This window comes from Eumetopias jubatus, unplaced genomic scaffold, assembly GCF_037043125.1.
Source record: "Eumetopias jubatus isolate StellerSeaLion01/CBP00866 unplaced genomic scaffold, mEumJub1_p1.0 scaffold_8, whole genome shotgun sequence".
Classification (NCBI taxonomy): domain Eukaryota; kingdom Metazoa; phylum Chordata; class Mammalia; order Carnivora; family Otariidae; genus Eumetopias; species Eumetopias jubatus.
Window position 1 is genome coordinate 14943456 of NW_028274814.1, and position 22575 is coordinate 14966030.

Genomic DNA, 22575 nt, shown 5'->3' on the forward strand with positions numbered 1-22575 from the left:
CCCCATGCAAAGTCAACTCAAACTGGATTAAAGAGTTAAACATAAGACCTGAAACTAAAACTCCTAGAATAGGGGAAAGCATCATGACATTGGTCTTGCAATGATTTCATTGATATGACACCAAAAGCACAAGCAATAAAAACAAAAATAAACAAGTGGGACCATATCAAACTTAAAAGTTCTGCACAGCAAAGAAAACAGTCAACAGAATGAAAATGTAACCTGTGGAGTGGGAGAAAATATTTGCAAACCTTATATCTGATAAATGATTAATCTCTAAAATATATAACGTTCTCCTACAACTAAAAGCCAAGATATCTACATTACTTGTAATCAGGAAGTTAATGGAAGATGCTCTTTTTAAATGGTTAAGATGAACTCTATTTCTTGTATTTTTGTCTCCAGAGAATCCATAGAAAAATTTAAAGACACTGAATAAATAATAAAAATGAACAGCACTGCTTTCTACCAGCTGGAAACATTTTTCAGGTGGTTTATTTAATATTCAGATAAAAAAGTGCCTTTGTACTTGAAGGGTATGGTAGTTCTCAGTTATAGAGTTGGCCAAAATTAAATACTACTGATGAAAATAATGAACTGTGGTTACATAATTTTTTTATTAGAGTAATACTTTAAATATCAAATCAGCCAGAATTTGAAAAATAGGACTTGAGATTATCACTAGTAGTCAACATTTATTTTCTGAGTTATCTGAGGATGCCAGGAATTGAGCATACACTTTATATAGGTCAGAAAATTAGAAAATTCTTCTGTATATTGAGTAGAAATATGCCACCATGTAACTCTCCACTGATCCTAATTGGACCTTATGGAATATAATTTTCATTTTGCTAATTTAATTTTCTGTTATTTTCATCAGTATTTTCACTAAAAGGAATGAAACTATTTTAGATTTTATTTTGTCCATTCCACCCTATCCCATACATCCCAGATTTGATGATAGAGCCCCTATTTCATAAGAATTTTCAAGATAAATTTAGGTATACTTATATTAAGAAAAAGGATTATAAAACGTTTTCTACTTGGAATCAGAACATGGGAAAACAAATTTTCCTACAATTCTACAATTCATGTGACTGTTAAAACACATGTAGCAGAGTGTTATCCAAATGCCTACCTTAGACAGTAGCCCATGATATTTGTTCAGATACTGGAGAAGAGAAGCCTCATCTGTGTGAGACCTATGTAGAAATACACGTCTTCTCCCAAGAGAAGGGTAGTAAAAAGTCTTGAATATAGCTTGACGCAACCTACCTTTAAGTCAGAGACCATATCTTCTACAATGATACATGATATAAAAGCAGAATGAGTAACTGAAATCTTCATTATGGAATATGTGAGAAAAATAACACTAAACATTCAAGACTAAATTGGCACACGTGTTACTGAAGTCATCTAGATCTAAAGGAGAGAAATAGATTTGGTGATGACCGTGTCACCTCCAGTGTCATCTGTTTGCAGATGACATGATATTATATATAGAAAACCCAAAGGACTCCACCAAAAAAACTGTTAGAACTAATAAACTATTTCACTAAAGTTGCAGGATACAAAATCAATATACAAAAATCACATCTATATGATTTTTGTATATCTATATACAAACAATTTCAGAAAAAGATATTAAGACAATTCTATCTACAATAGCATCAAAAAAATAAAATACTAGAAATAAATTCAACCAAGAAGATGAAAGACCTGCATGCTGAAAACTATAAAACATTGATGAAAGATATTCTGTACTCATGGATTGGAAGAATATTATTAAAATGCCCATACTACTCAAAGCAAGCTACAGATCTGATATAATCCCAATCAAAATTTCCATGGCATTTTTCACAGAAATAGAACAAATAATCCTAAAATTTGTATGGAACCCCAAAAGAATACCAATGGCCAAAATAATCTTAAGAAGAACAAAGCTGGAGGCATCACACTTTCAGTTTCAAACTATATTACAAAGCTGTAGTAATCAATCAGTATGGTATAAGCATAAAAACAGACACACCAATCAATGGAACAAAATAGAGGCCACAAATAAACCCACACATACAAGGTCAACTAATCTTCGACAAAGATTATGGGGACAATGGGGAAAGAACCAGTCCCTTCAATAAATGGTGCTGGGTAAACTGAAGAGCATATGCAAAAGAATGATATTGGATCCCTACACAAAAATCAACTCAAAATGGATTAAGGACTTTAACATAAAACCTGAAACCATAAAATTCCTAAAAGAAAACAAAGGGGGTAAGCCCCTTGACATCAATCTTAGTGATGATTTTTTGGATTTAACACCAAAAGCAAAGGCAACAAAAGCAAAACTAAACAAGTGGGACTACATCAAACTAAAAAGCTTCGGCACAGCAAGGAAACCATGAACAAGACAAAAGAGAAACCTATGAAATAGGAGAAAATATCTGCAAACCACCTATCCAATAATGAGTTAATATTTAAATATATAAGGAACTCCTATAATGCAATAGCAAAAAAAAAAAAGGAAAAAACACAAAAAAACTAAAAACTGAGCAAAAGAACTAAATAGACATTTTTCCAAAGAAGATATATAAATGGCTAACAGGTATATGAGAAGGTGCCCAATACACTAATCCTCAAGGAAATATAAATCAAAACCACAATGAGACATCACACCTGTTAGGATGGCTGTTATCAAAAAGACAAGACATGCTGGTGAAGATGTGGAGAAAAGCAAACAGTTGCACACTGTTGATGAGAATGTAAACTAGTACAGCCTCTCTGGAAGACAGTATAGAAATTCCTCAAAAATTAAAAATAAAACTACCATATGATTCAGTAGTCCCACTTCTGGGTATATATCCAAAGGAAGTAAATCATTATCTCAGTGAGATATCTGTATTCCATGTTCATAGCATCATTCACAATTAACCAAGGAATAGAAACCTAAGTGTCTGTCAGATGAATAATGAAAATGTGATTTTTATATGTATATGTGTAGACACACACACACACACACAGTCACAGTGGAATAATTTTCAGCCAAAATAGCTGAACTCAGGATTCAGAGAAAGGGAACCCTCTTACACTGTTGGTGGGAATGCAGACTGGTGCAGCCACTGTGGAAACAGTATGGAAGTTCCTCAAAAATTAAAAATAGAGCTACCATAGGACCCCGCAATTGCACTACTAGGTATCTATCCAAAGGATACAAACATACTGATTGGGGGCACCTGGGTGGCTCAATTGTTAAGCATCTGCCTTCGGCTCAGGTCATGGTCCCAGGGCCCTGGGATCGAGCCCCGCATCGGGTTCCCTGCTCAGTGGAGAGCCTGCTTCTCCCTCTCCCACTCCCCCTGCTTGTGTTCCCTCTCTCGCTATGTCTCTCTCTGTCAAATAAATAAAATCTTTAAAAAAAAAAAGTGATTGGTGCACATGTACCCCTATGTTCATAGCAGCAACATCCACAATAGGCAAAATATAGAAAGAGCCCAGATGTCCGTTGACAGATGAATGGATAAAGAAGATGTGGTGGATAAAGAAGATGTGGTGTATACACACATGCACACTGGAATGTTACCCAGCCATCAGAAATAATGAAATCTTGCCGTTTACAACAACATGGATGAACTAGAGGGTATTATGCTAAATGAAAAAAGTCAGAGAAAGACAAATACCATGTGATTTCACTCATATGTGGAATTTAAGAAACAAAACAGATGAACATGGGGAAGGAAAGGAAAAATAAATGAGAATTGAGAGGGAGGGAAACTATAAGAGACACTGAACTCTAGGAAATAAACTGAGGGTTGCTGGAGGAGAGGTGTTGGGGGGAAGGGATAATTGGGTGATGGGCATTAAGGAGGGCACTTAAGGTAATGAGCACCAGGTGTTACATGCAAATGATGAATCACTAAATTCTACCTCTGAAACTAATTAAAAAAAATACAATTAGGAAAGAAAAGTCAAACCCATAGAAAAGGGGCTGGCGGGTGGGGAAAATAGGGAGAGGTTGGTAAAAGGATACAAACTTTCAGTTATAAGCTGAATAAGGTCCGAGAATCTAATGTATAACATGGTGAGTATAGTTGATAGCACTGTGGTATATAATTAAAATTTGCTAAGAGAGTGGAACTTAAATGTTCTCACCAAAGGGGAAAAAATATGAATGTATGAGGTGATAGATATGTTAATTAACTCAGTAGGAGGAATTCTTTCAGTGTGTATAAATATAAAATTACCATGTTGTGCACTTTAAATATCATACTACAATTTTAGCACAATTTTGTCAACTATATCTAAAAAACAAAACAAAACAAAAAATTGACATCCATGTAATTGAAGTCATCTAGATCCAGAGGAAAAATTGGATTTGGTGAGGATCATACTTACTGAGAGATGATTTTCATTTCCTAAAGTGACATGCTATCATACTCAAGGCACCCTGGCCTTATTAAGCTTTATATTAGACCATCACTTGTTTAGAAATATCTTTATCTGCTTAGAATCATAAATAATATGCTGAGGATGCCAAACTTGCCCCCAAAACGAATATTTTGTGATTGTTGCCATATACATCCTTTCTCCTGAGACAAAAAACAAATGAAAGGAGAAATTCTCAAGAAAAAAGGATCATTTGCAGTTCTCATTGTGATACAACCATTTTATGACACCAGGAAATATGAAGTTGACTAAGAGGCCAGAATATTAAAAGAATTACTTTATCACATAGAATTGGAAAATTAACCAGTTGTGCTTTGCTTTTTTCTAGTAAGTTCTAAGTTGCCTTTTCAGTGGGAGAAAAGTATGGTTCAAAGATGACTATGGTGACATCCCATTAGTTTTATTGTTTGATGCTGAAGATCTCAAGGACTCAGATTATAGCAGCTATTTGTTTTGTATGGTAGGCCAGATTTTGAACTCAGAATTCTCTGTCAATACAAGGAGTAACTAATCAGGTATTCTCAAACCAATTTACCATTACCTTCTCTGGGAGGAGCCCTCCTGAAGTCAAAACAAATATCAAACACTGACCTCAGAAATTTTCCTTCAAAGGAGCCACAATTTGATTTGACTTGTTTGTTGAGCAATTTATGTCCCAGGGCATTTTGTAAACAGTAGAGCACCTGTCAGCAATTAGTGGTGTTTAACATTCAGTGTGGTCAGATAAAGAGAGGAAGAGAGTCCTGCAAATACCACTGTCATCCAAAATTACCAGGCCTGTCCATACCTGCACTTTCCTGAGGAGCAACATCAGAGGCTTAACATTGTAGGGGGCAGAGGGGCATAGACTTCACTAAAATAATTGAGCCATCCACTGAACAAACATGCAAATAATAATAAGTGTGATGGGGGGGTGTGAGGGTGGAAGGGACAGGAAGGGGAAACCAGTAACCAGATGTGCTGCCATATGTTATCTAAATATTTGGTTTATAATGAAAATAATGAGCCTTGGGGACACCTGGCTGGCTCAGTCGAAAGGGCATATGACTCTTATCTCAGGTCATGAGTTTGAGCCCCACACTGGGTGTAGAGATTACTTAAAAACTTAAAAAATAATAATGAGCCATGGAAAAACCAAGAAGCCCTGAAAAAACAGAAGGCAACAGAAACTGCCCATGAGAATGACCAGATTTAGATTTAACAAAAAAAGAGTTCAAAGTAGCCAATATAAATATGTTTTACCAGAACTAAAGGAAAGCATGATTAAAGAAACAAAGGAAGGTATGATGAGAGTGTATATCATACAGGAAATATCAGTCAAGAGATAGAAATTATTTTGAAAAAGAAACAAGTGGTAATTCTGGGATTGTATAATTGAAATTTTAAAAAATTCACTAGAGACTAGGGCTCCAAGTAAATTTGAACTGACAGAGGAAAGAATTAGCAAACTTGAAGACAGGTCCATGTAGACTATTCAAGCTGAAAAATGAGGGGAAAAATAAAAATAAAGAGCTTCAGAGAAACATGAGATACCATTAAGCACAACAACATATGCATAATGGGACTACTGGAAGGACAGAAAAGAAAAAATATCCAAAGAATAATGGGTAAAAACTTTCCAAATTTTTTAAAAAACACTAGCCTATACATCTCAGTGAATTTGCATAGGGAAACCTTAGATATCCACAAAACGCACATATAATTAAAATGCTGAAAGCCAGAAATAGGGAGAAAATCTTGAAAGCAGCAAGAGGAAAATGACTCATCACTTACAAGGAAACCTCTCCCTCCCACACCCAAAAAGATTAACAGCTGACTTCTCAGCAGAAGCAATAGAGGCCAGAATGCAGTGGAATAACATTTAGCGTGCTCAAAGAAAAACCTGCCAGCCAAGAATCCTATATCTAGCAAAACTATTTTTCCAATAATGAGGGTCAATAAAAACTTTTCAAGATGAACAAACACTGAAGTCATTCAGTCTGAAAGCAAGTGATCCCACATGGTAATTCAAATCCACATGAAAAAACAACCAATAAAGGTAATTAGGGAATTATAAAAGACAATTAGAAATGTATATTTTGTTCCTACTAAGTAATTTAAAAAGCAATTGTATAATAGATATATAATGCTTTGTTTGGCCTATTAACATATAGAAAGATGATATATGTATAATATATTTGCCAGTAAGAGCAACAAAGGAGGTAGTTGGGAGCAAAACTACTACAGATAATAAAGTAATAATTATGACAATATGTTGTTGGATTTATAACATGAATAAATATAAAGTGTATATAATGATTATACCACAGTTTGGAGGGAAAAGAAATAGAGCTATAAAGAAGTAATGTTTATTTTTATCACTGAAATTAAGCTTATGTAGATCTGAGGCTGATTTTCGTAAGTTAAGATGTATATGCTAAACCCTGGAACTTCCAAAAAAAAAAAATCTCAAGAGAATATAGTAAAAAATCATTAAAGAAATTAAAATGCTACACTAGAAAATACTCACTTATACAAAAGAAAGCAATGGACAGGAATCTGCAGCAATGGACAAATTCCTAGAAAGACAGACTACTAAAACTGAATCAAGAAGAAAGAGACAACTGACATAGATCTATAACAAGTGTAGAGATCGAACTAGTAATAAAAGAATCTACCTACAAAGAAAAGCCCGGATCTAGATGGCTTCATGAAGCCATCTAGATGAATTCTACCAAACCTTTAAAGAAGAATACCAATACTTCACAAAATCTTCCAAAAAAATAGAAGAGAATGAGTACTTCCTAATTCATTTTATGAAGCCAGTATTATCTTTATACAAATCCAAAAATGACGAGAAAACTACAGGCTAATTTTTTTATGAGTATGAATGCAAAAATTCTCAACAAAATACAGCAAAATGAATCTAGCAACTTACAACAATAATTTTATACCCTGATCAAGCAGGATTTAACCCAAGAATGCAAAGTGGATTCAATGTCTGAAAATCAATTACTGTAAATACATTGTATCAATAGAATAAAAAATAAATTCACAAGGTGATCTCAATAGAAGCATATGACAAAATCCAGCACCCTTGCATGATAAAAATACTCAACAGCCCCTTCCCTTCTATGTAATAAAGCCTTTTCGGAACTTGGGGGTCTTGTGCTGGTCTGGGGAAGGTGGGGGGGGGGGCGAACCTTCCAGGGCGCACTGGTGAGGGGCAGGGTGTATAGAACAAGCAGCCAGGCAGTACTGGAAAGGGGTTTTAATCATAATTAAATATTCATATATGTCAAAAAAAATACTCAACAAATTAGGAACAAAAGGGAAGTGCCTCCAGCTGGTAAAGGGCATCTACTAAAAACCCACAGTTAACATCATGCTTACTGGGGTAGGAGAGGATGTTTTCCTGCTAAGATAAGGAATAAGACAAGGATGCCTGCTCTCACCACTTTTCAACATTGTACTAGAGGTTCTAGTCAAGGCAGTTAGGCAAGAAAAGAAATAAGATTGAAAAGAAAGAAGTCAACAGTCTCTATCTGCAGATGACATGATTTTATATATACAAAATCCGAAGGAATTAATTTAAAAAACTGTTGCTACTGAGTTCAGTAATATTGGAGGATACACATCAATATACAAAAATCAGTTTTATTTTTATAAACCTGCAGGAAACAACCTGAAAATTAAATTCAGAAAATAATTTCATTCATAATAGTATCAAAAAGAACAAAATACTTAGGAATTAGCTTAACAAAAGAAGTACAAACTTTAAAAACTACTATAAAACATTGTTGAAAGAAATTGAAGATCAAAATAAATGGAAAAATATCCCCTGTTCATGGATCAGAAGTATTAATTATCATGATGGCAATATTCCCCTAAATGTTAAGAGCTAAAACTATAATTAGATCAATTGAACCTCATTAGATTTAAAAACTTCCCTGCTTCACAGGACACCATTAAGAAAGTGAAGACAACCCACAGCATGGGGGAAATATTTGCAAATCATTTATCTGATAAAGGGCTTATATCCAAAATTTACAACTCGATAGAAGAAATCACCCAAATAAAAAATGGAGAAAGGATCTGAATAAACATTTCTCCAAAGAAGTTCTACAAATGGACAATAAACACATGGAAAAATGCTCAATATCATTAGTCTCTAGGGAAATGCAAATCAAAACCACAAGATACTACTTCACACCCACTAAGATGACTAGAATCAAAAAGTTTGATAACAAACTTTTTTCCATAACAAATGTTTGCCAAGATGTAGAGAAATCAGAAGCCTCATACACTGCTGGTGTAAATATAAGATGGTGCAGCCATATTGGAAAACAGTATGGCAGTTCCTCAAAAAGTTAAATATAGAGTTACCATATGTCTCCACAGTTCCACTACTAGGTATATACCCAAGATAAATGAAAACATTTTGCCCAAACAAAAACTTATACACAAATGTTTATAACAGAATTATCCATAATAGCCAAAAGATTGAAACAACGCAAATGATTATCAACTGACGAATGGATAAACAGAATGTGGTACATTCATACAATGGAATATTATTCAGCAAAAAGGAATGAAGTACTGATATATACCACAACTTGGATGAACCTGGAAAACATTACCCTAGGGGAAAGAAGGCAGCCACAAAAATCCATATATTATATGATTCCATTCATATGAAAGTCCAGAAGAGGAAAATCTATAGAGACAGAAGGTAGCTTGGCGAGGGATGGGGTGGGATGGGGAAGATGATAGCTAAAGGGTATAAAGTTTCTTTCTGGAGTGATGAAAACGTTCTGAAGTTGGCCATGATGGTGGTTGTACATAATATACTAAAAACCACTGAACTGGACATTTTAAGTGGGTGAACTGTATGGTATATGAATTATATTTCAGGCTATTTTTTTAAGATTTTATTTAATTATTTGGAAGAGAGTGAATGAGAAAGAGAGCATGGGCAGGGAGTATGCAGAAGGAGAGGGAGAAACAGACTCCCCGCTGAGCAGGGAGACTAACATGGGGCTCAGTCCCGGGACTCTGGGATCGTGACCTGAGCCAAAGGCAGACACTTAGCCAACGAAGCCATTCAGGCGCCCCTCAGTTAAGCTATTAAAAAAAAAAAAAAAAAAAAAAGAACAAGGGAGATCTTTGTGTACTATTCTGCAATAATCTCCAAAATACTTTGTTAAACAAGAAAACAAGATGCAATAAAAAAAAGAATTATTTCAACATCCTATATGTGATGGTAGTTGAATCTCTGAGTTAAAATGCATAGAACTATGTGACAAAAGAGAAAAAGATAATTTTATTGTATGATAATATAAAAAGACTAAATCTTAGAAAACATAATAGAAATTGAGAGAGAAGAGGGATTGTCACCAGAATTGGTCACCCTGGTAGTGAACATCAGGGAAGTCGTCAAGAAGAAAGTCATACTTTAGAGTACCTTGAGGGATGATTTGGGTCTAGACAGATATTTAAGAAGAGGTTTGATGAAAGGAAAATCATTTCAGGCAATGTTAACAATGAGCAAAAGTACAGGGTAGAGAATTTCTGACTATCTGGGGAAGCATTAATTATTCAGTTCTGCTCAGAGGAAAGCTATCTACAAAAAAAGAGAATAGATCAAATTGTGGATCTCCTTGCATGTCACGTTAAGAATTAAGGGGCGCCTGGGTGGCTCAGTCGGTCAAGCGTCTGCCTTCGGCCCAGATCATGATCTCAGGGTCCTGGGATTGAGCCCCCTGTCGGGCTCCCTGCTCAGCAGGGAGTCTGCTTCTCCCTCTCCCTCTGTCTGTCCCTCTCCCACCCCGCTTGTGTGCTCGCTCGCTCTCTGAAATAAAATCTTTTTTAAAACAAGAACTAAATATTATACAATCAGTGATGAGCCATGAAAGGAATCTGATCAGAACTCTGCCTTAAGGGTGTTATTCTATAAAAATTATTAGTAAGTAGGAGTCCAGTTAGAAGACTATTCTAGTGGTTCAGTCAAGTGAGAATGAAGAATTAACACAGAAGGTGGCAAGTTGTGAGAGAAGGGAACAGATGGGGTTGACATTGTGGCGCATGTGGCAGCTGGCTGGGGAGTAAGAGAAAAGTCCAAAACCTGACTGTTAGGTTATGAGCCTAGGTGACTTGGGATGGTGGCACTATCGCAAAAAGGAAGCAAAAGCAGAGAAGTTGAGTTTAGTTTGAGGAACTAGGAGACCTCTAAATAAAAGATTTAGTGGCAGTTAAAGAGAGGAGCCACATAGCATCGCAGAAAGAGAACATGGCCCATTTCTTCAACTGTAAAATAAGAGATGTGGATTCCAAAGGCAGTATGTTACAGTGATTGAGAGCAAAGATTTTAGAATCCAACTTGCCTGGGCTCAGCTACTCATTAGTCTTTTAATCTTGGACATGTTATTTATGCCCCGTGGGCCTCGGATTCTGTAAAGTGGGGATAATAATTGTATACCTACCTAATATGACTGCTGTGGGGAATATGTGTACAGACAGGTATCTTAGAACAATGCTTGGGCCAAAGAAAGCTTATTGTTATATAGATGAAGTCCTTTTCGATCTGATGATCCATTGTTGCTATATGGTCAATTTCTATGACACTGCTCTTCCATCCTTGGAGGTCAGGGCCAGAGATACAGGTTAAGCATTCCTTTTCTAAAGTAATATTGAACAGTGGTATGAGATACCAAAGGAGAAAATAGAAAGAACAGATCAATGGCAAGGACAGAGTGGTGGGGAGCATTATATTTGGGGTGGGGGGGACAGTAGGCAGTGAAGGAACATTGGGAGAGAAAGCCAAGTGGAGTAGAAAAGACAACTTAAGGGAAGATCATCTTTTAGAGTGGAGGCCACTTGAGTTCAGTGTGAAGAATTATGGGACATATCTGATGGACAGGGAGAAACTGAAGATGAAAGCAAAGGAAATTCATAGATGGAGGATAGTTCTGTGAACATCCAAGAGGAAGGAAGATAATTTCTTTCTTTGAATTGGGGTAAAAGATAGGAAGGATATATGGCAATGCAACTGAGCTGGGGCAGCTGGAATGTGAGGAGGCTCATGGTGGAGAATTTCCTTTTTACGTTAAATAAGAAACAAGGTCATCTGGAAAGAGAGAGGAAGGTGGGGAATAAAACTGAAGAGTGTTTCTAAGCAGCAGCTTCAAATATTTTCTCTAATTCTGTCCTTTGTATGAATGAAAAACAAGTGATCCATGTCAGTTATAATAGGTAGTATTTACTGAGCCTTTAATATCTGCTTGGTATCATGCTAAGAGCTTATTTCAAATTTAGAGGCAAATGGCATTACTAGTATTATCTACATATTACAGAGGGTAATGCATGACACAGAGAAAGGATGAGAAATTGCGCAAGGTTACCCAGCTAGTAAGAGGTGGGACCAAGACAAGTCGACCTGAGTTCTTAACAATCATGCTTTTTGAGGTTTTACTTTCAAATTTCATTAAAGCAGTGAAACACTGGTTCAAGAATATGCATGCATTAATGGGACAGAACACAAAATATAGAAAAATAGTTCATGTATACAGTGGAACATTTCATAAAGTCACCATTCCAAATAAGTAGGGAAAGGATGGCTTGATTGATAAATTCATTGTGCGATTAACTATTTTTAATTTTTTTGAATTAATTTTGACCCTGTATTTTAAAATATGTATAACAGAAATCAGAACAGTGGTTGTCAGTAGGAGAGTAGAGATTAAATTAGGGGCACAAGAGAACTTTCTGAGATAATAGGAATGTTCTATAATTTGATTAGAATTAGACTGGTTACACAGGTCCTTTTTTTTTTTTGGTTAAAACTCATTGAATTGTACATTTAAAATCTGTACGTTGAACTGTATGTAGGTTTTATCTCAATTTAAAAAAAAAGGGGGAAATCCATATGTAGATCTCCAAGACATCGTTAAATGAAAAAAGCAAGGTATAGAATGAGACTGATGATGTGATACCATTTGTATAGAGAAAAAAGAAATAATTGCCATTGAACAAAATTATTTCCGTGGATCCACACTCACGTATGTAAAGGTCTCATGAGTCTTGGGTCTAACTGCCCTACTCCACCAAGAGATTCTTCCTCTATTGTCAGATTTCTTGACAGTTCTTGACGGTTTCTTGAATGCAAAGAAAAGACAGATGTTTATGTTCTAACATTAGTTAAGAGTAAATCTCTCCACTGTTTATAATACTCATTGGTATAACATTCTCTGATGAAGAAAGATATTCTATCAGCAAATCCTAACTAAAAAACATGACTTGTTTGTATCGTATATTTTGAAAAGCAGCCTAGTGTGATGCAACTGGCGTTGAACTAGAAGTTGTCAGGTGATCAAGTTCTTGTTCTGACTCTGCCACCGATCACACGGCTATTTTGGACCTAGCCATTTAATCTTCCTGGGCTTCAATTTCCTTGTTGGTTAAATAAATGAGTAGATGGATGACTGAGGGTCCTTCCAGGCCTAAGATTCCATAAACCCATTTCATTCACATGGACTTTATATGAAATAGGTCACTTGACCTACAAGAGACATGTGGAAAGTAAGGTTTTCTTTGCTTTTATAATTTGGAACAGGTGACAACCAAAGCCAAGCAACTGAAGGATTCAGTTACCTGCTCCCCAGGTGAGTTAGCACCCACTTCATCCCACTGATCTAAAGTGATTTCCTCAAAGTAAATCCCTTTTTATAATAACTACTTTAAATACAATGGTTTAGTAGTTTTGGCCAATGAACTCTACTGGTCATATCCCTAAAAGGGGTCAAATCACAGGTACCAACAAAACAGTCCAGTCCCCCCCACACACAGTGGGTGCTAAGATGGAGTTAATACGTTTAAAAAACTGTAAAAGCCTTGCTAGTATCGCGTGGAGGGGGCACACAGGGAAAGCCACTCTGCACACCCCACAAATGCAACTGTGCACTTTCCCCACACTGTCCGCCTTGTCACCACCATGCACACAGCACAGTCTTTCAGAATAGACAGGCAGCTTTCCCAGTGTTTCTTAAAAAATCTATGTTTCTTAAAATATGTTTCCTTCAGACTCACTGGAATTTTGCTAGAATCTCTGTACTGTTTGCTTGGAACCAGGAAGAAAATACTTCCTAACACCTTCCAACTTAATTTAAATACAGGTCCCAAAGAGAGCAATGCAGGTGAGCAAACCCAGAAAGTCATCCCCAGGGCTCTGCAAGCTTCAGGAAAGAGGGCATTTCCAGATTCCTTTTCCACTGACACGGTTATTTGCCAGCACAGAGGCTGAAATAGGCAATGAGAAGCTGCGTGAAAGAAGCCTGCCTCCAAGACACCCTCTAAAAACTGTATTCTTGAAAAGGCGGTGTAGACTGTTGCACAGATACGGATCTTGGTAGAGAATCGGTGGAGTCAGTAAAAAGTGTGAACAGATTAAGAGTTGTGTAGTTGAACATTCAGGGGTATCTCTGAAATGGCCCCCAAGCCTGGGAGACAGAGTCTGTTTGTCCTTTACTGTCCAGCATGGTGGCACGGCGACACCAGGAGCAGCTTTGAGCAGAGAGCGGGTCCCACAGAGTCGGTGGCTCACCTGCAGATGGCGAGCATAGCACAAGGTTTGACAGATTCACTTTAGCTTTGCTAATGGAATTAATAACAATTCTGGATGGTAAAGAACATCCTTTTTTACCTAAAAAGTGGCAGGTTATTCCTTCTCAAAGAGCTCTTTGCATTCTTTGGTCACAACCTGACTCTGTTTATAACCCACTGTCCCTCAAAGTGTTGGTAAGGACAGAAACTTGGAATCAGGCAGAACTGGGTTCAAATTCCACCTCTGCTGCTTTCTGAGCCGCATTTTTGTCATCTGTAGAATTAGGACAATGACACCTATCTTTCTAGAACACTGTGAAAACTAAGTAAAATAATATACACAGAAGGCCTTCCCACATCGTCTGCTGTGTCAGGGGCAGTGTTGTTACTCTTGTCACCTGACCTGACCCTGCCCTTCCATCCGTGTGATGTGTCCTTCCTCACAGGAATGGTCAGACTCTCTGAACTCAGGTCTACAGCTCAGAATTCCAGGCCCACCAAGGCCACCACGGCCTTGCCAGATGACATCATCACCCAGAGGGAAGGTGCGAAGCCGGCTGAGGGGGAGGAAGGCGAGCAGGAGGACGACGACGGCGAGCCGGAGACAGTGGTCCCGGAAAGCCGGCCACGGAGGCGAAGGCCAGCCAGGCCGCCTGAGGCCGCGGCAAAGGTGGAGCCAGAGGAGAAGGTCAGAGGAAAGAGGCAGAAGGACTTTGATATATCAGAACAAAAGGAATCCAGCGATGAGGAGAGCCAGAAGAAAGACAGAACTCGTGCTGCCGAGGAGCCATGGACTCAGAGTCAACAGAAACTTCTGGAATTAGCATTACAGCAGTACCCAAAGGGATCCTCTGACCGCTGGGACAAAATAGCCAAATGTGTCCCGTCTAAGAGTAAGGTGGGTGAGGCGGGGAAAGAAAGAGGCCTCTGTACTGGTTTTAGGGTACCACTGAACTAGCTGCGGCCACGTCCCCCAATTCTTCACCTTAGTCCTACCCTTCCGCCCCCAGCTGCCCACGCGGTCTCATTTACCAGGGGTCTTCCCGTGTAGTTCTCCTGACAGCATGCCGAATCCGCCCCTGGCTTGATGTATCAGTGAGGTCAAGATTCTAAGGTAACCATTCTATAGACCGATTGGTTTTTCTCAGGGAAAATTCCATGTAGAGAACATAAATTTCACCACAAGTCTGCCAACCTTCTGGAGCATTCACCCCAGTCTGGCAGTTTGAAAGCGGCCCGGGATGGCTGGGCCGCACCCCCCCGCCCCCCCACCCCCCCCACCCACCCCCACCCCCCCACCCCCCCCACCCACTCCCACCCCCGTCCTCCTCAGTGGGAGTGGCTCTGCAGGCCGGCAGGCCCTCCCCCGCGGGTAGAGGCTCGCTGTAACCAGAGTCAGGAGAATGTTTCCCTCTCCCTCTGTAACGGCCTTCACCCGAGAGCATGTGTGGTAGGTGAGCATGCTGTCATGGTCGTCAGGCCTGCAGGCATGTCCCTCCGGGCTCTGCAGCCGCCATGGGCTCACCTGAGACTCTGGAGGCGGGGGTGGGGGTGGGGGGTGGATCTGAGCAAGGTCGATATTTAGGATTCGGCACACCCTGGAGCCTTGACTGTTTATACTTAACTCTTTCCCCTGTTTACAGCTGTTAGGATCTGCTTCAATACACCCGCAGTTAGTTGTCAAACAAAACCTCAGACAGGTGGGCAGATGGGGTGCCCCTGGGAAAGCCAGCCCCTCACCCCAGTCTTTGCCTACTGTCTGTCAGTTCGGGGTTGTGGGACTCGTGGTGTGATCCTTCCCATTCGGGCCTTTCTCGAAACACACAGTGTCTCCTGGGTTTCTTTCCTTGTCGCTTTCCTCTCAGTCTGAGGCACCAGGAATGCTGAGAAATCAAAAGAACGAGTCTCCTCTGCCTTCTGTGCCTGTATCACTCAGCAGCCTCTGGGCACACTGATGTTCATTTACATTCTTATTTTTTTTTTAATTGAAATTCTATGTTGGAAAATCTAGCTCGTGGCCATGAATGTCCCCGTGTGTACAGGTCTAGTTATCTATCACCTTCTTGAAAATGATGAAGTTGAGAATTCCCGGGGAGAAAAATAAACCATTAGCAGTTGATCTATTTGAGAAACACGGATTCTCCCAGCCTCTCCAACTGGTTTGCCAGAAGTAATTATTTTCCCTGAATTTCTCTAGCATCTGTCAGGACACAGGCATCTACATGTGTGATGAATTGACATTGGCTTAAAATGAAGGAGCTCGAACTGGATTCCTAAGGATAGAACATTCAGAAACTCATTGCCTCAGGGTTTGGAAACCCTCCTGTTTGAACCAGAAATAAGCAGCACTTTTATTGTCCTGCAAGGTTTCCCTTTAAGCCTTGACAGTAGAACCAGTTCCAGGAGAGGTAGCCTGCTGGCTCGCCTGCTATGGAGTGACTCCCTGTAAGTGGCCTGCAAGCCACTGGGAATTCTGGGCCTGAAGGAGGAGCCTTTGCCTGAGGCACATGCCAGGTCGGGCTCACTGCTGCCCAGAGCCCGGGTCGTGCTGTCCTCAGGGAAGTGTTGGGGCTGCGTTGGTGTCATGCACTAGGCTGCACCCCTGGGCAGCAGAGCTAGAAGACAAGGCTGAGATTTTCAAAGACCCTAAACAAGTAGTCTTTGGAGAGCCAGCAAAGGCACTTATGAGAAGAAAGTCTCATACCACTCCTAAGCTAGAATCCTAGGAAAAGAATGAACATCCATGCTCTGTCCATGGCTGATCGAAGCATCTGCCACGGAGCAGAAATCATTTCACATTAGACCTCGTTAGTGAAGGCGTCCAGTGCCATTGAGGTGAGTGTATTTTGAACAGAAACAAATGGATTCTGGAAAGTACCTTGTGACAAACATGAGACTAATAGGCCCCTCCCCAGCATCACCCCAGTTAGTTCTCAGTCCTCACCCCAAGCTGCCTGTAGCTGTCACCCCTTGGGGTGAGGATTCAGGACTAACGCGGAGCTGGGCAGCTGGGATCTGAAGCTGGTAGTTCCGCGTCGACAGGCCAGAGGATGTGGGGGGGGGGGGCGGGGGGGGCCGGGACGAGCAGGAGGAAGTTTGGCACACTCCCTGCCGTGGTCCTAGGAGGCCAGCGAGGCCACCACAGGAAGGTCCCAGCAGCCCCTTGAGGGGCAAACGCAAACGAGAATGATAATCGTGGCCTCAAGTTTTTTGGTTCCTCTGATGGGGCCATTTGATGATACAGTGAAATGTTAAAACCGATCACTATCGTTAGCAAGTTGAAAGTCATAATCATGGTAACAGTGGTGTGCCTCACACACCTTGGCCCTGGGCCCCTCAGGCCAGCGATTCGCACTGCACCTTGGGCAGGGCTTCGGCCGGCCTTCTGCAGCGCCCGTGCCGCCTCGTCTGCCGGTGAGCGGCGGACCCAGCCGGCCGCGGCGGGTAGGTGTGCGCGGAGCCGGGTAGGTGTGCGCGGAGGCGGGTAGGTGTGCGCGGAGGCCGGTAGGTGTGCGCGGAGGCGGGTAGGTGTGCGCGGAGCCGGCAGGTGTGCGCGGAGGCGGGTAGGTCTTCGCGGAGGCCGGTAGGTGTGCGCGGAGCCGGCAGGTGTGCGCGGAGGCGGGTAGCTGTGCGCGGAGCCGGCGGACGGAGGCCGCCCCACCCCCACGGGGCACAGGCCGCAGGCGGCCACAGCGGGCGCAGCCCGCGACGCTCAGTGACTCGTGGAAGTAACTCTCACCTCTCTCTTTCTCTTCCTACAGGAAGACTGTATCGCTAGGTACAAGTTGCTGGTTGAACTGGTCCAAAAGAAAAAACAAGCCAAAAGCTGAGTATTCTGGAAGATGATGCTCACCTTCATTTTCCAAAATGATTATTTTAAAAGTCTTATGCAGAAATTTGCATTTTGTACCTCAGTATTTCCATACGTCATGTGCCTTAGTAAAAAAAAAAAAAAATTAAAAAATTTTAAAAATGTTGTGCTGTATTGTTTAAAACAAACACTGTTAAAGGAGAAAAAGGATCTGGGTATTTTACAGATTATTTTCTTTCTCATCATTGCAAAGCTTACTTTCCTGCAGACCAACTCAGTAGTGCTAACAATCAGCAAATACAGGATTTTGAAGGAACACAGGAGTGAACTAACATGTAAGAATTAAACTTAATGTGTGTCTTTGACCGAAGAGCTCACGGCTTCGGGAGCTTATCGGCAGCAGGATGCAAGTGCTCGGGAAGCTGGCTAAGAATTGTGTGAGGCTGTCTTCACTATAGTCAGATCTATCTAGAAAAAACATCCGTCTACATGAACAAGGAGAGAAGGGGATGAAGGTAATAAACCGGCAAGTTTGGGTTGTTTGGCAGAGCCGCGTCCCCAACTGCTCGAGCCGTCAGGCCGCCTTGTCCCTTCCTGCCAGCAAGCCAGAGCGGAGCCCCAGGGATGCAAGGGGGCCAAAGCCGCTCCCCCAGAGCCTTCTCCAGAAGCCGGTGGGGCTGTCCCTGTGCGCCTGCCTTGGCCACGGCCGCCTCTCCATTCGTTCTGGGGGTCTGGAAGGAATAAAGCCTGACAGAGGGAAACCATGGAGAGCACTGGGTTGTTCTGGCTTCATTCTGGCCCTGGGGCCCCTCGTCTCGGAGTCCAGCTCCGGGCCTGTCTTTCATGCAGCCTGGTGGTCCAGCTTGTGGCCTTCTGGGATTCTGCGAGCATCCTTCTGTTCAAATACCCTTTCTACTTGCAGTAGTTTGAACTGGGTTCCTGTCGCACGTACCCCCAAACTGCATTACAAGAGTTCTGGGCTTCCAGCTTGGGGAGAGCCCCACAGGGGTCCAAAGATACCTAATGAATTACAATCGAGGCTACGTTTCCCTAATTTGCCTCCCAGCCCCATCTTTCTAGACTCCTTAAGCAAATAAGGCTCTAGCACAGCTTTCTACCCATGACTATGCTGCCTACCACCTTCTTTAAAAAGAAGTCAGGAAGGGGCCCTTTCCTCAGGGGATTCTGGGAGCCGCCAAGTTTTGCTGAAGTAGGGGGGGGGGCCAGTGGGCTGGGGGGTCCCAGAGCTCAGCCACACTCCAGAGACCTGTAGGGTTCAGTTTGAGCAAGGTCATGGCCAAGAAAACAAACGAGCCTCCCCGAGGAACGTGCTACACAGATCATGCGGTGGGGGTCACGCACGCACGGCAACGCCCACCGGCAGCCCCCTTCTCCTGGCCCGGCTCCCCCTCCAGAGCCACCAGGGGCAGGCTTAGTTGTGTTGTCTTCAGGGAGGGAGTCTACATATTTCACTAGGTGTCCCCAAGGGTCTCTCACCCCACAAAAAGCCTTTTACAGCCTCTGCTGTGGTATTTATCCCAACACGGCCCGCGGACAAGGAGACACCTCAGACGTGGCCTCTGAAGAGCGGTTCACGAACTGGGGCCTGGACCAGCCTCCCTCAGCCTCTCAGCGCTCACTTCCTGCCCCTGAACCTCAGACGCGCGGACGTGTCGGTGAGCGGCCTCACGTGAAGGAAAAGGCCTTCACGCCAGTGGCCGCCTGGCCCCAGTCCCTGCCTCCTCCTCAGACATGGTCTAAGGAAAGGCCAGAGTAATTTTAGAGTCAAAAGAGCCACATCCGAATCCTGGGTCAGGCGCAGTGAGCAAGGAGTGGGAACGGAGCCATGAAAATGGTCTTGAACGCCTGGGGTTTGGAAGGAGGCGGGGAGGGCAGGGCAGGCAGTGTGGAGACAAGGCTTGAGGCACAGGACTTGGTTTCGATTCTTCGAGGTCCACACCCCAGTCAGACCCCAGCAGAGAACAAACGGCTGCACAGACAACAGCCCATTTCTGTTGGCTTTGGAAAGCCCTGGGCGGGTGGTGGGCGCATCCTCTACTGACGCCATCGGGCCGCCAGGCCCTTGCCCACGTCCCACCCCCGCCCCCCTGCACAGCCAGGTGGGGCCCGCAGGGGAGCCGAGGCTTTGGGGCCTTTGCCCTCCTCTTCTGGGGGGACAGGTCTTTTATCCTTTAGTGACTGAGGTTTACTTTCTCCACTGGGACAAAAATCTCCCAGCTTCCATTTCTTTAAACTTAACATTTAGAGCACCCATTCCTGACGCCCACTCACATGTTGTCTGATATCTCACAGCACCCCCAACTGGCTGACCAGGCCAGGCCCACATCCCCTCTCCTGCCCTCGGCTGGTGCCACCACCCACTCCGCGGGGGCTCGGCAGGCGTGGGCCTGTGCAGGCCCAGTGGAATTCTTTCTTAGCTGTGCCTTACCCAGCTGTGTTTGTGGAAACCAGACAGACCACACGGCTTGCACTTCCAGCAAGGAATCCGCTGCTTCTGCCGCATCTGCGTGGGAACCATCCAGAAGTCCCGCACAAGCCTCTCTCACCCCGATCAATCGCGTGTGCTGGGCCAGACGGCCCAACCCCAGGAGGGGATGATTGCTTTTGGTTGGAATATTGTAGCCAGTGGGTTTTCTCACTCGGTTTTAGAATAAGATCTTAATAAGGTTTCTACTGAAACTGTTTTGGGAGAGCTTAAAAAAATGCCTCGGGACTTGTTCTTGCCATGTGCCAGTCCCACCCCCCAAACCATGTCCACCCTACCCCTTTGAAAGCAGAGAACTAATCCCTTTAAAATACCAGCTATTTCATTCCTACTTATATCCGTAGGGTATTTGTGGTAGTTGTTTTAGCAATTATGTTTTTTCCTAGAATTTAAAGGGCACAGGTGAAATTGTGATACTCTGTACACATGGGACGGACCGTATACTGTGCAGGACAGTCCCAGTTTACACCTGTCTCAATATGCCCACTTGCACAGTGTGTTACATGGTCACAGGTCCATGTGGGATTGCAAACAGATGGCGGGTCCCCGAGGCCCTTGAGGGATTCTGAATCCCCCCGAGGAGGACAGACAGCTGGGAGACTTCGGCAGGCATTCGGTTTGCCTTTGCCCTAGAAAGCCCCAGGGGTAGAGGGGTTGTGTGGACCCTGATCCCCAGCTCCTCCTGAGGGACCCCCACCCCACTCAGGGAAAACTGAGGCACGGGACATGCCTGAGTCAGAGCCCACCCTGACCAGGGGCTCCTGCAACGGGCCCTTCTGGCACCGGTGCTCGTGGCCTCCCATGCCCTCACCGCGGCCTCCCGTGTGGTCCCAGCGCCTTTGAGAGCGAGCGGGGGCTGCGTCTGGAGGCTGAGGGGCAGGGAGGCCTGCGGGGGGGGGGGTGGCACACGGGGGCACGCAGCTTAGTCATGTTCCGTCACTGGTAGAAACAGGTTGTGACATTCAGTCCTGAATTTTCAAGTTCATTCTCACCAAATGGTCAGCCCAAGCCAGCTTTCCAAAGAACAGGCTGAGAATAAGCACCGCGCTCTCAGGGCGCAGCCCCCCGTATAACCTCACTGCCGCTCTGCACACAGCGGGGCGCCCCGGGCGGGGACAGTGTGGCCGCGGGACACCTCGGGGTGCCGGGCCCTCTGTGCTCCTACAGCCTTCCCAGGGCGCCGCCGAGGATCACAGGCCCCTTTACAGACTGGAAAGGCGGGGGGGGGGGGGGTGGCCCAGGTCTGGCCCGCAAAGCGGGGGAAGTGGCTTTCTTTTCGGCCATTTGTGGCCATGAGCGGACAGCTTCCCCTGTGGGAGCCCCGCCTTGGCTCCACCTGTGGCCGGGAAGCCATCCCCACGGTCCTGGCAACAGTCCCCGTCTCCTGTCTGAGCAAACTACTTGGCCTTCAGCCTTAGACTTTATTCACCGGGGAGTTCAGTTAACACGCTGTAAAACTGAGTGGCTGCAATTATTTTCCTCTGGTCTGCTGGAAAAAAAGAACAGCTTCGTGTAGAACCGAAAAAGGGAAATCACTTCATCAATCTGATTCCCAGGCGGAAACAACCAGTGTCTGAAAGGGCAGCGTCCCAAGGCAAGCTGGGGACGGGTCCCAGGGCTGTCGCCTCACCGTGGGGGGTGGGGGGGGCAGACCCCTCCTCCCTCCCTCCCCCCCACCTTGCACTACTCCCAGCTGGAAGCCTACGGAACAGGGTTCTCAAACCCAGCTCCCTGCCTCGCCCCCTCTGCTGGAACTTCCCGCTTCGGAAGCTGCTCTGGGGATGGAAAGAAAATACACACCCAATTGTTCCCTCCTGCCTTCGCTGCCTGGAGTGAGCCAGGTGTGTGAGGGGCCCCGGATCAGTGTCTCCTGAATTATTACAGGAGTTTAACTCGGCCAAGTCCATCGGTTTAAAAAGAATCCCAGTTTTACAAAAGGAAATGGACCAAAGATTTGAGGGGCAACGAGGCCTACTCAGAGCTATGGAGTGGAGAAAGAAGACCGCTCTGATGGAGGGGTAAATGTAGGTCCTAAAAGAAAGACACTTTCAGGAACCGACGACGTGGCAAAGCTGTGACAGCGGCAGGGCCAGAGTGGGCGGCTGGTGTGTTACAAGGTCATAGTCTTTCCTGCTTACAAAGGGTGAAGCCGGCAGAGCCACTCAGTCCTGCAGCAAAATCCAAGACTAAGCATCCGCACGAGTTGCGATTCAAACATCAAAGCTTCACATTGTAAGGAGGA

The 22575-nt window shown here is 43.4% G+C and overlaps 1 protein-coding gene across 2 annotated transcripts in view; it reads left to right on the plus strand.

Annotated features, from left to right (window-relative positions):
* The window catches only part of DNAJC1 (DnaJ heat shock protein family (Hsp40) member C1), a 228608-nt gene extending 210647 nt beyond the window's left edge, over window positions 1–17961 (plus strand). The window contains exons 10-13 of one of the 2 annotated variants that reach the window (XM_028114124.2): window positions 13031–13079; window positions 13590–13610; window positions 14463–14914; window positions 17778–17961. In XM_028114124.2, coding sequence (XP_027969925.1) covers window positions 13031–13079; window positions 13590–13610; window positions 14463–14914; window positions 17778–17846 — 591 coding nt within the window. In that variant the 3' untranslated portion in view covers window positions 17847–17961. The remainder of the gene's footprint in view (window positions 1–13030; window positions 13080–13589; window positions 13611–14462; window positions 14915–17777) is intronic. The other variant, XM_028114125.2, reaches the window with a different exon arrangement.
* The last annotated feature ends 4614 nt before the right edge of the window (window positions 17962–22575 follow it).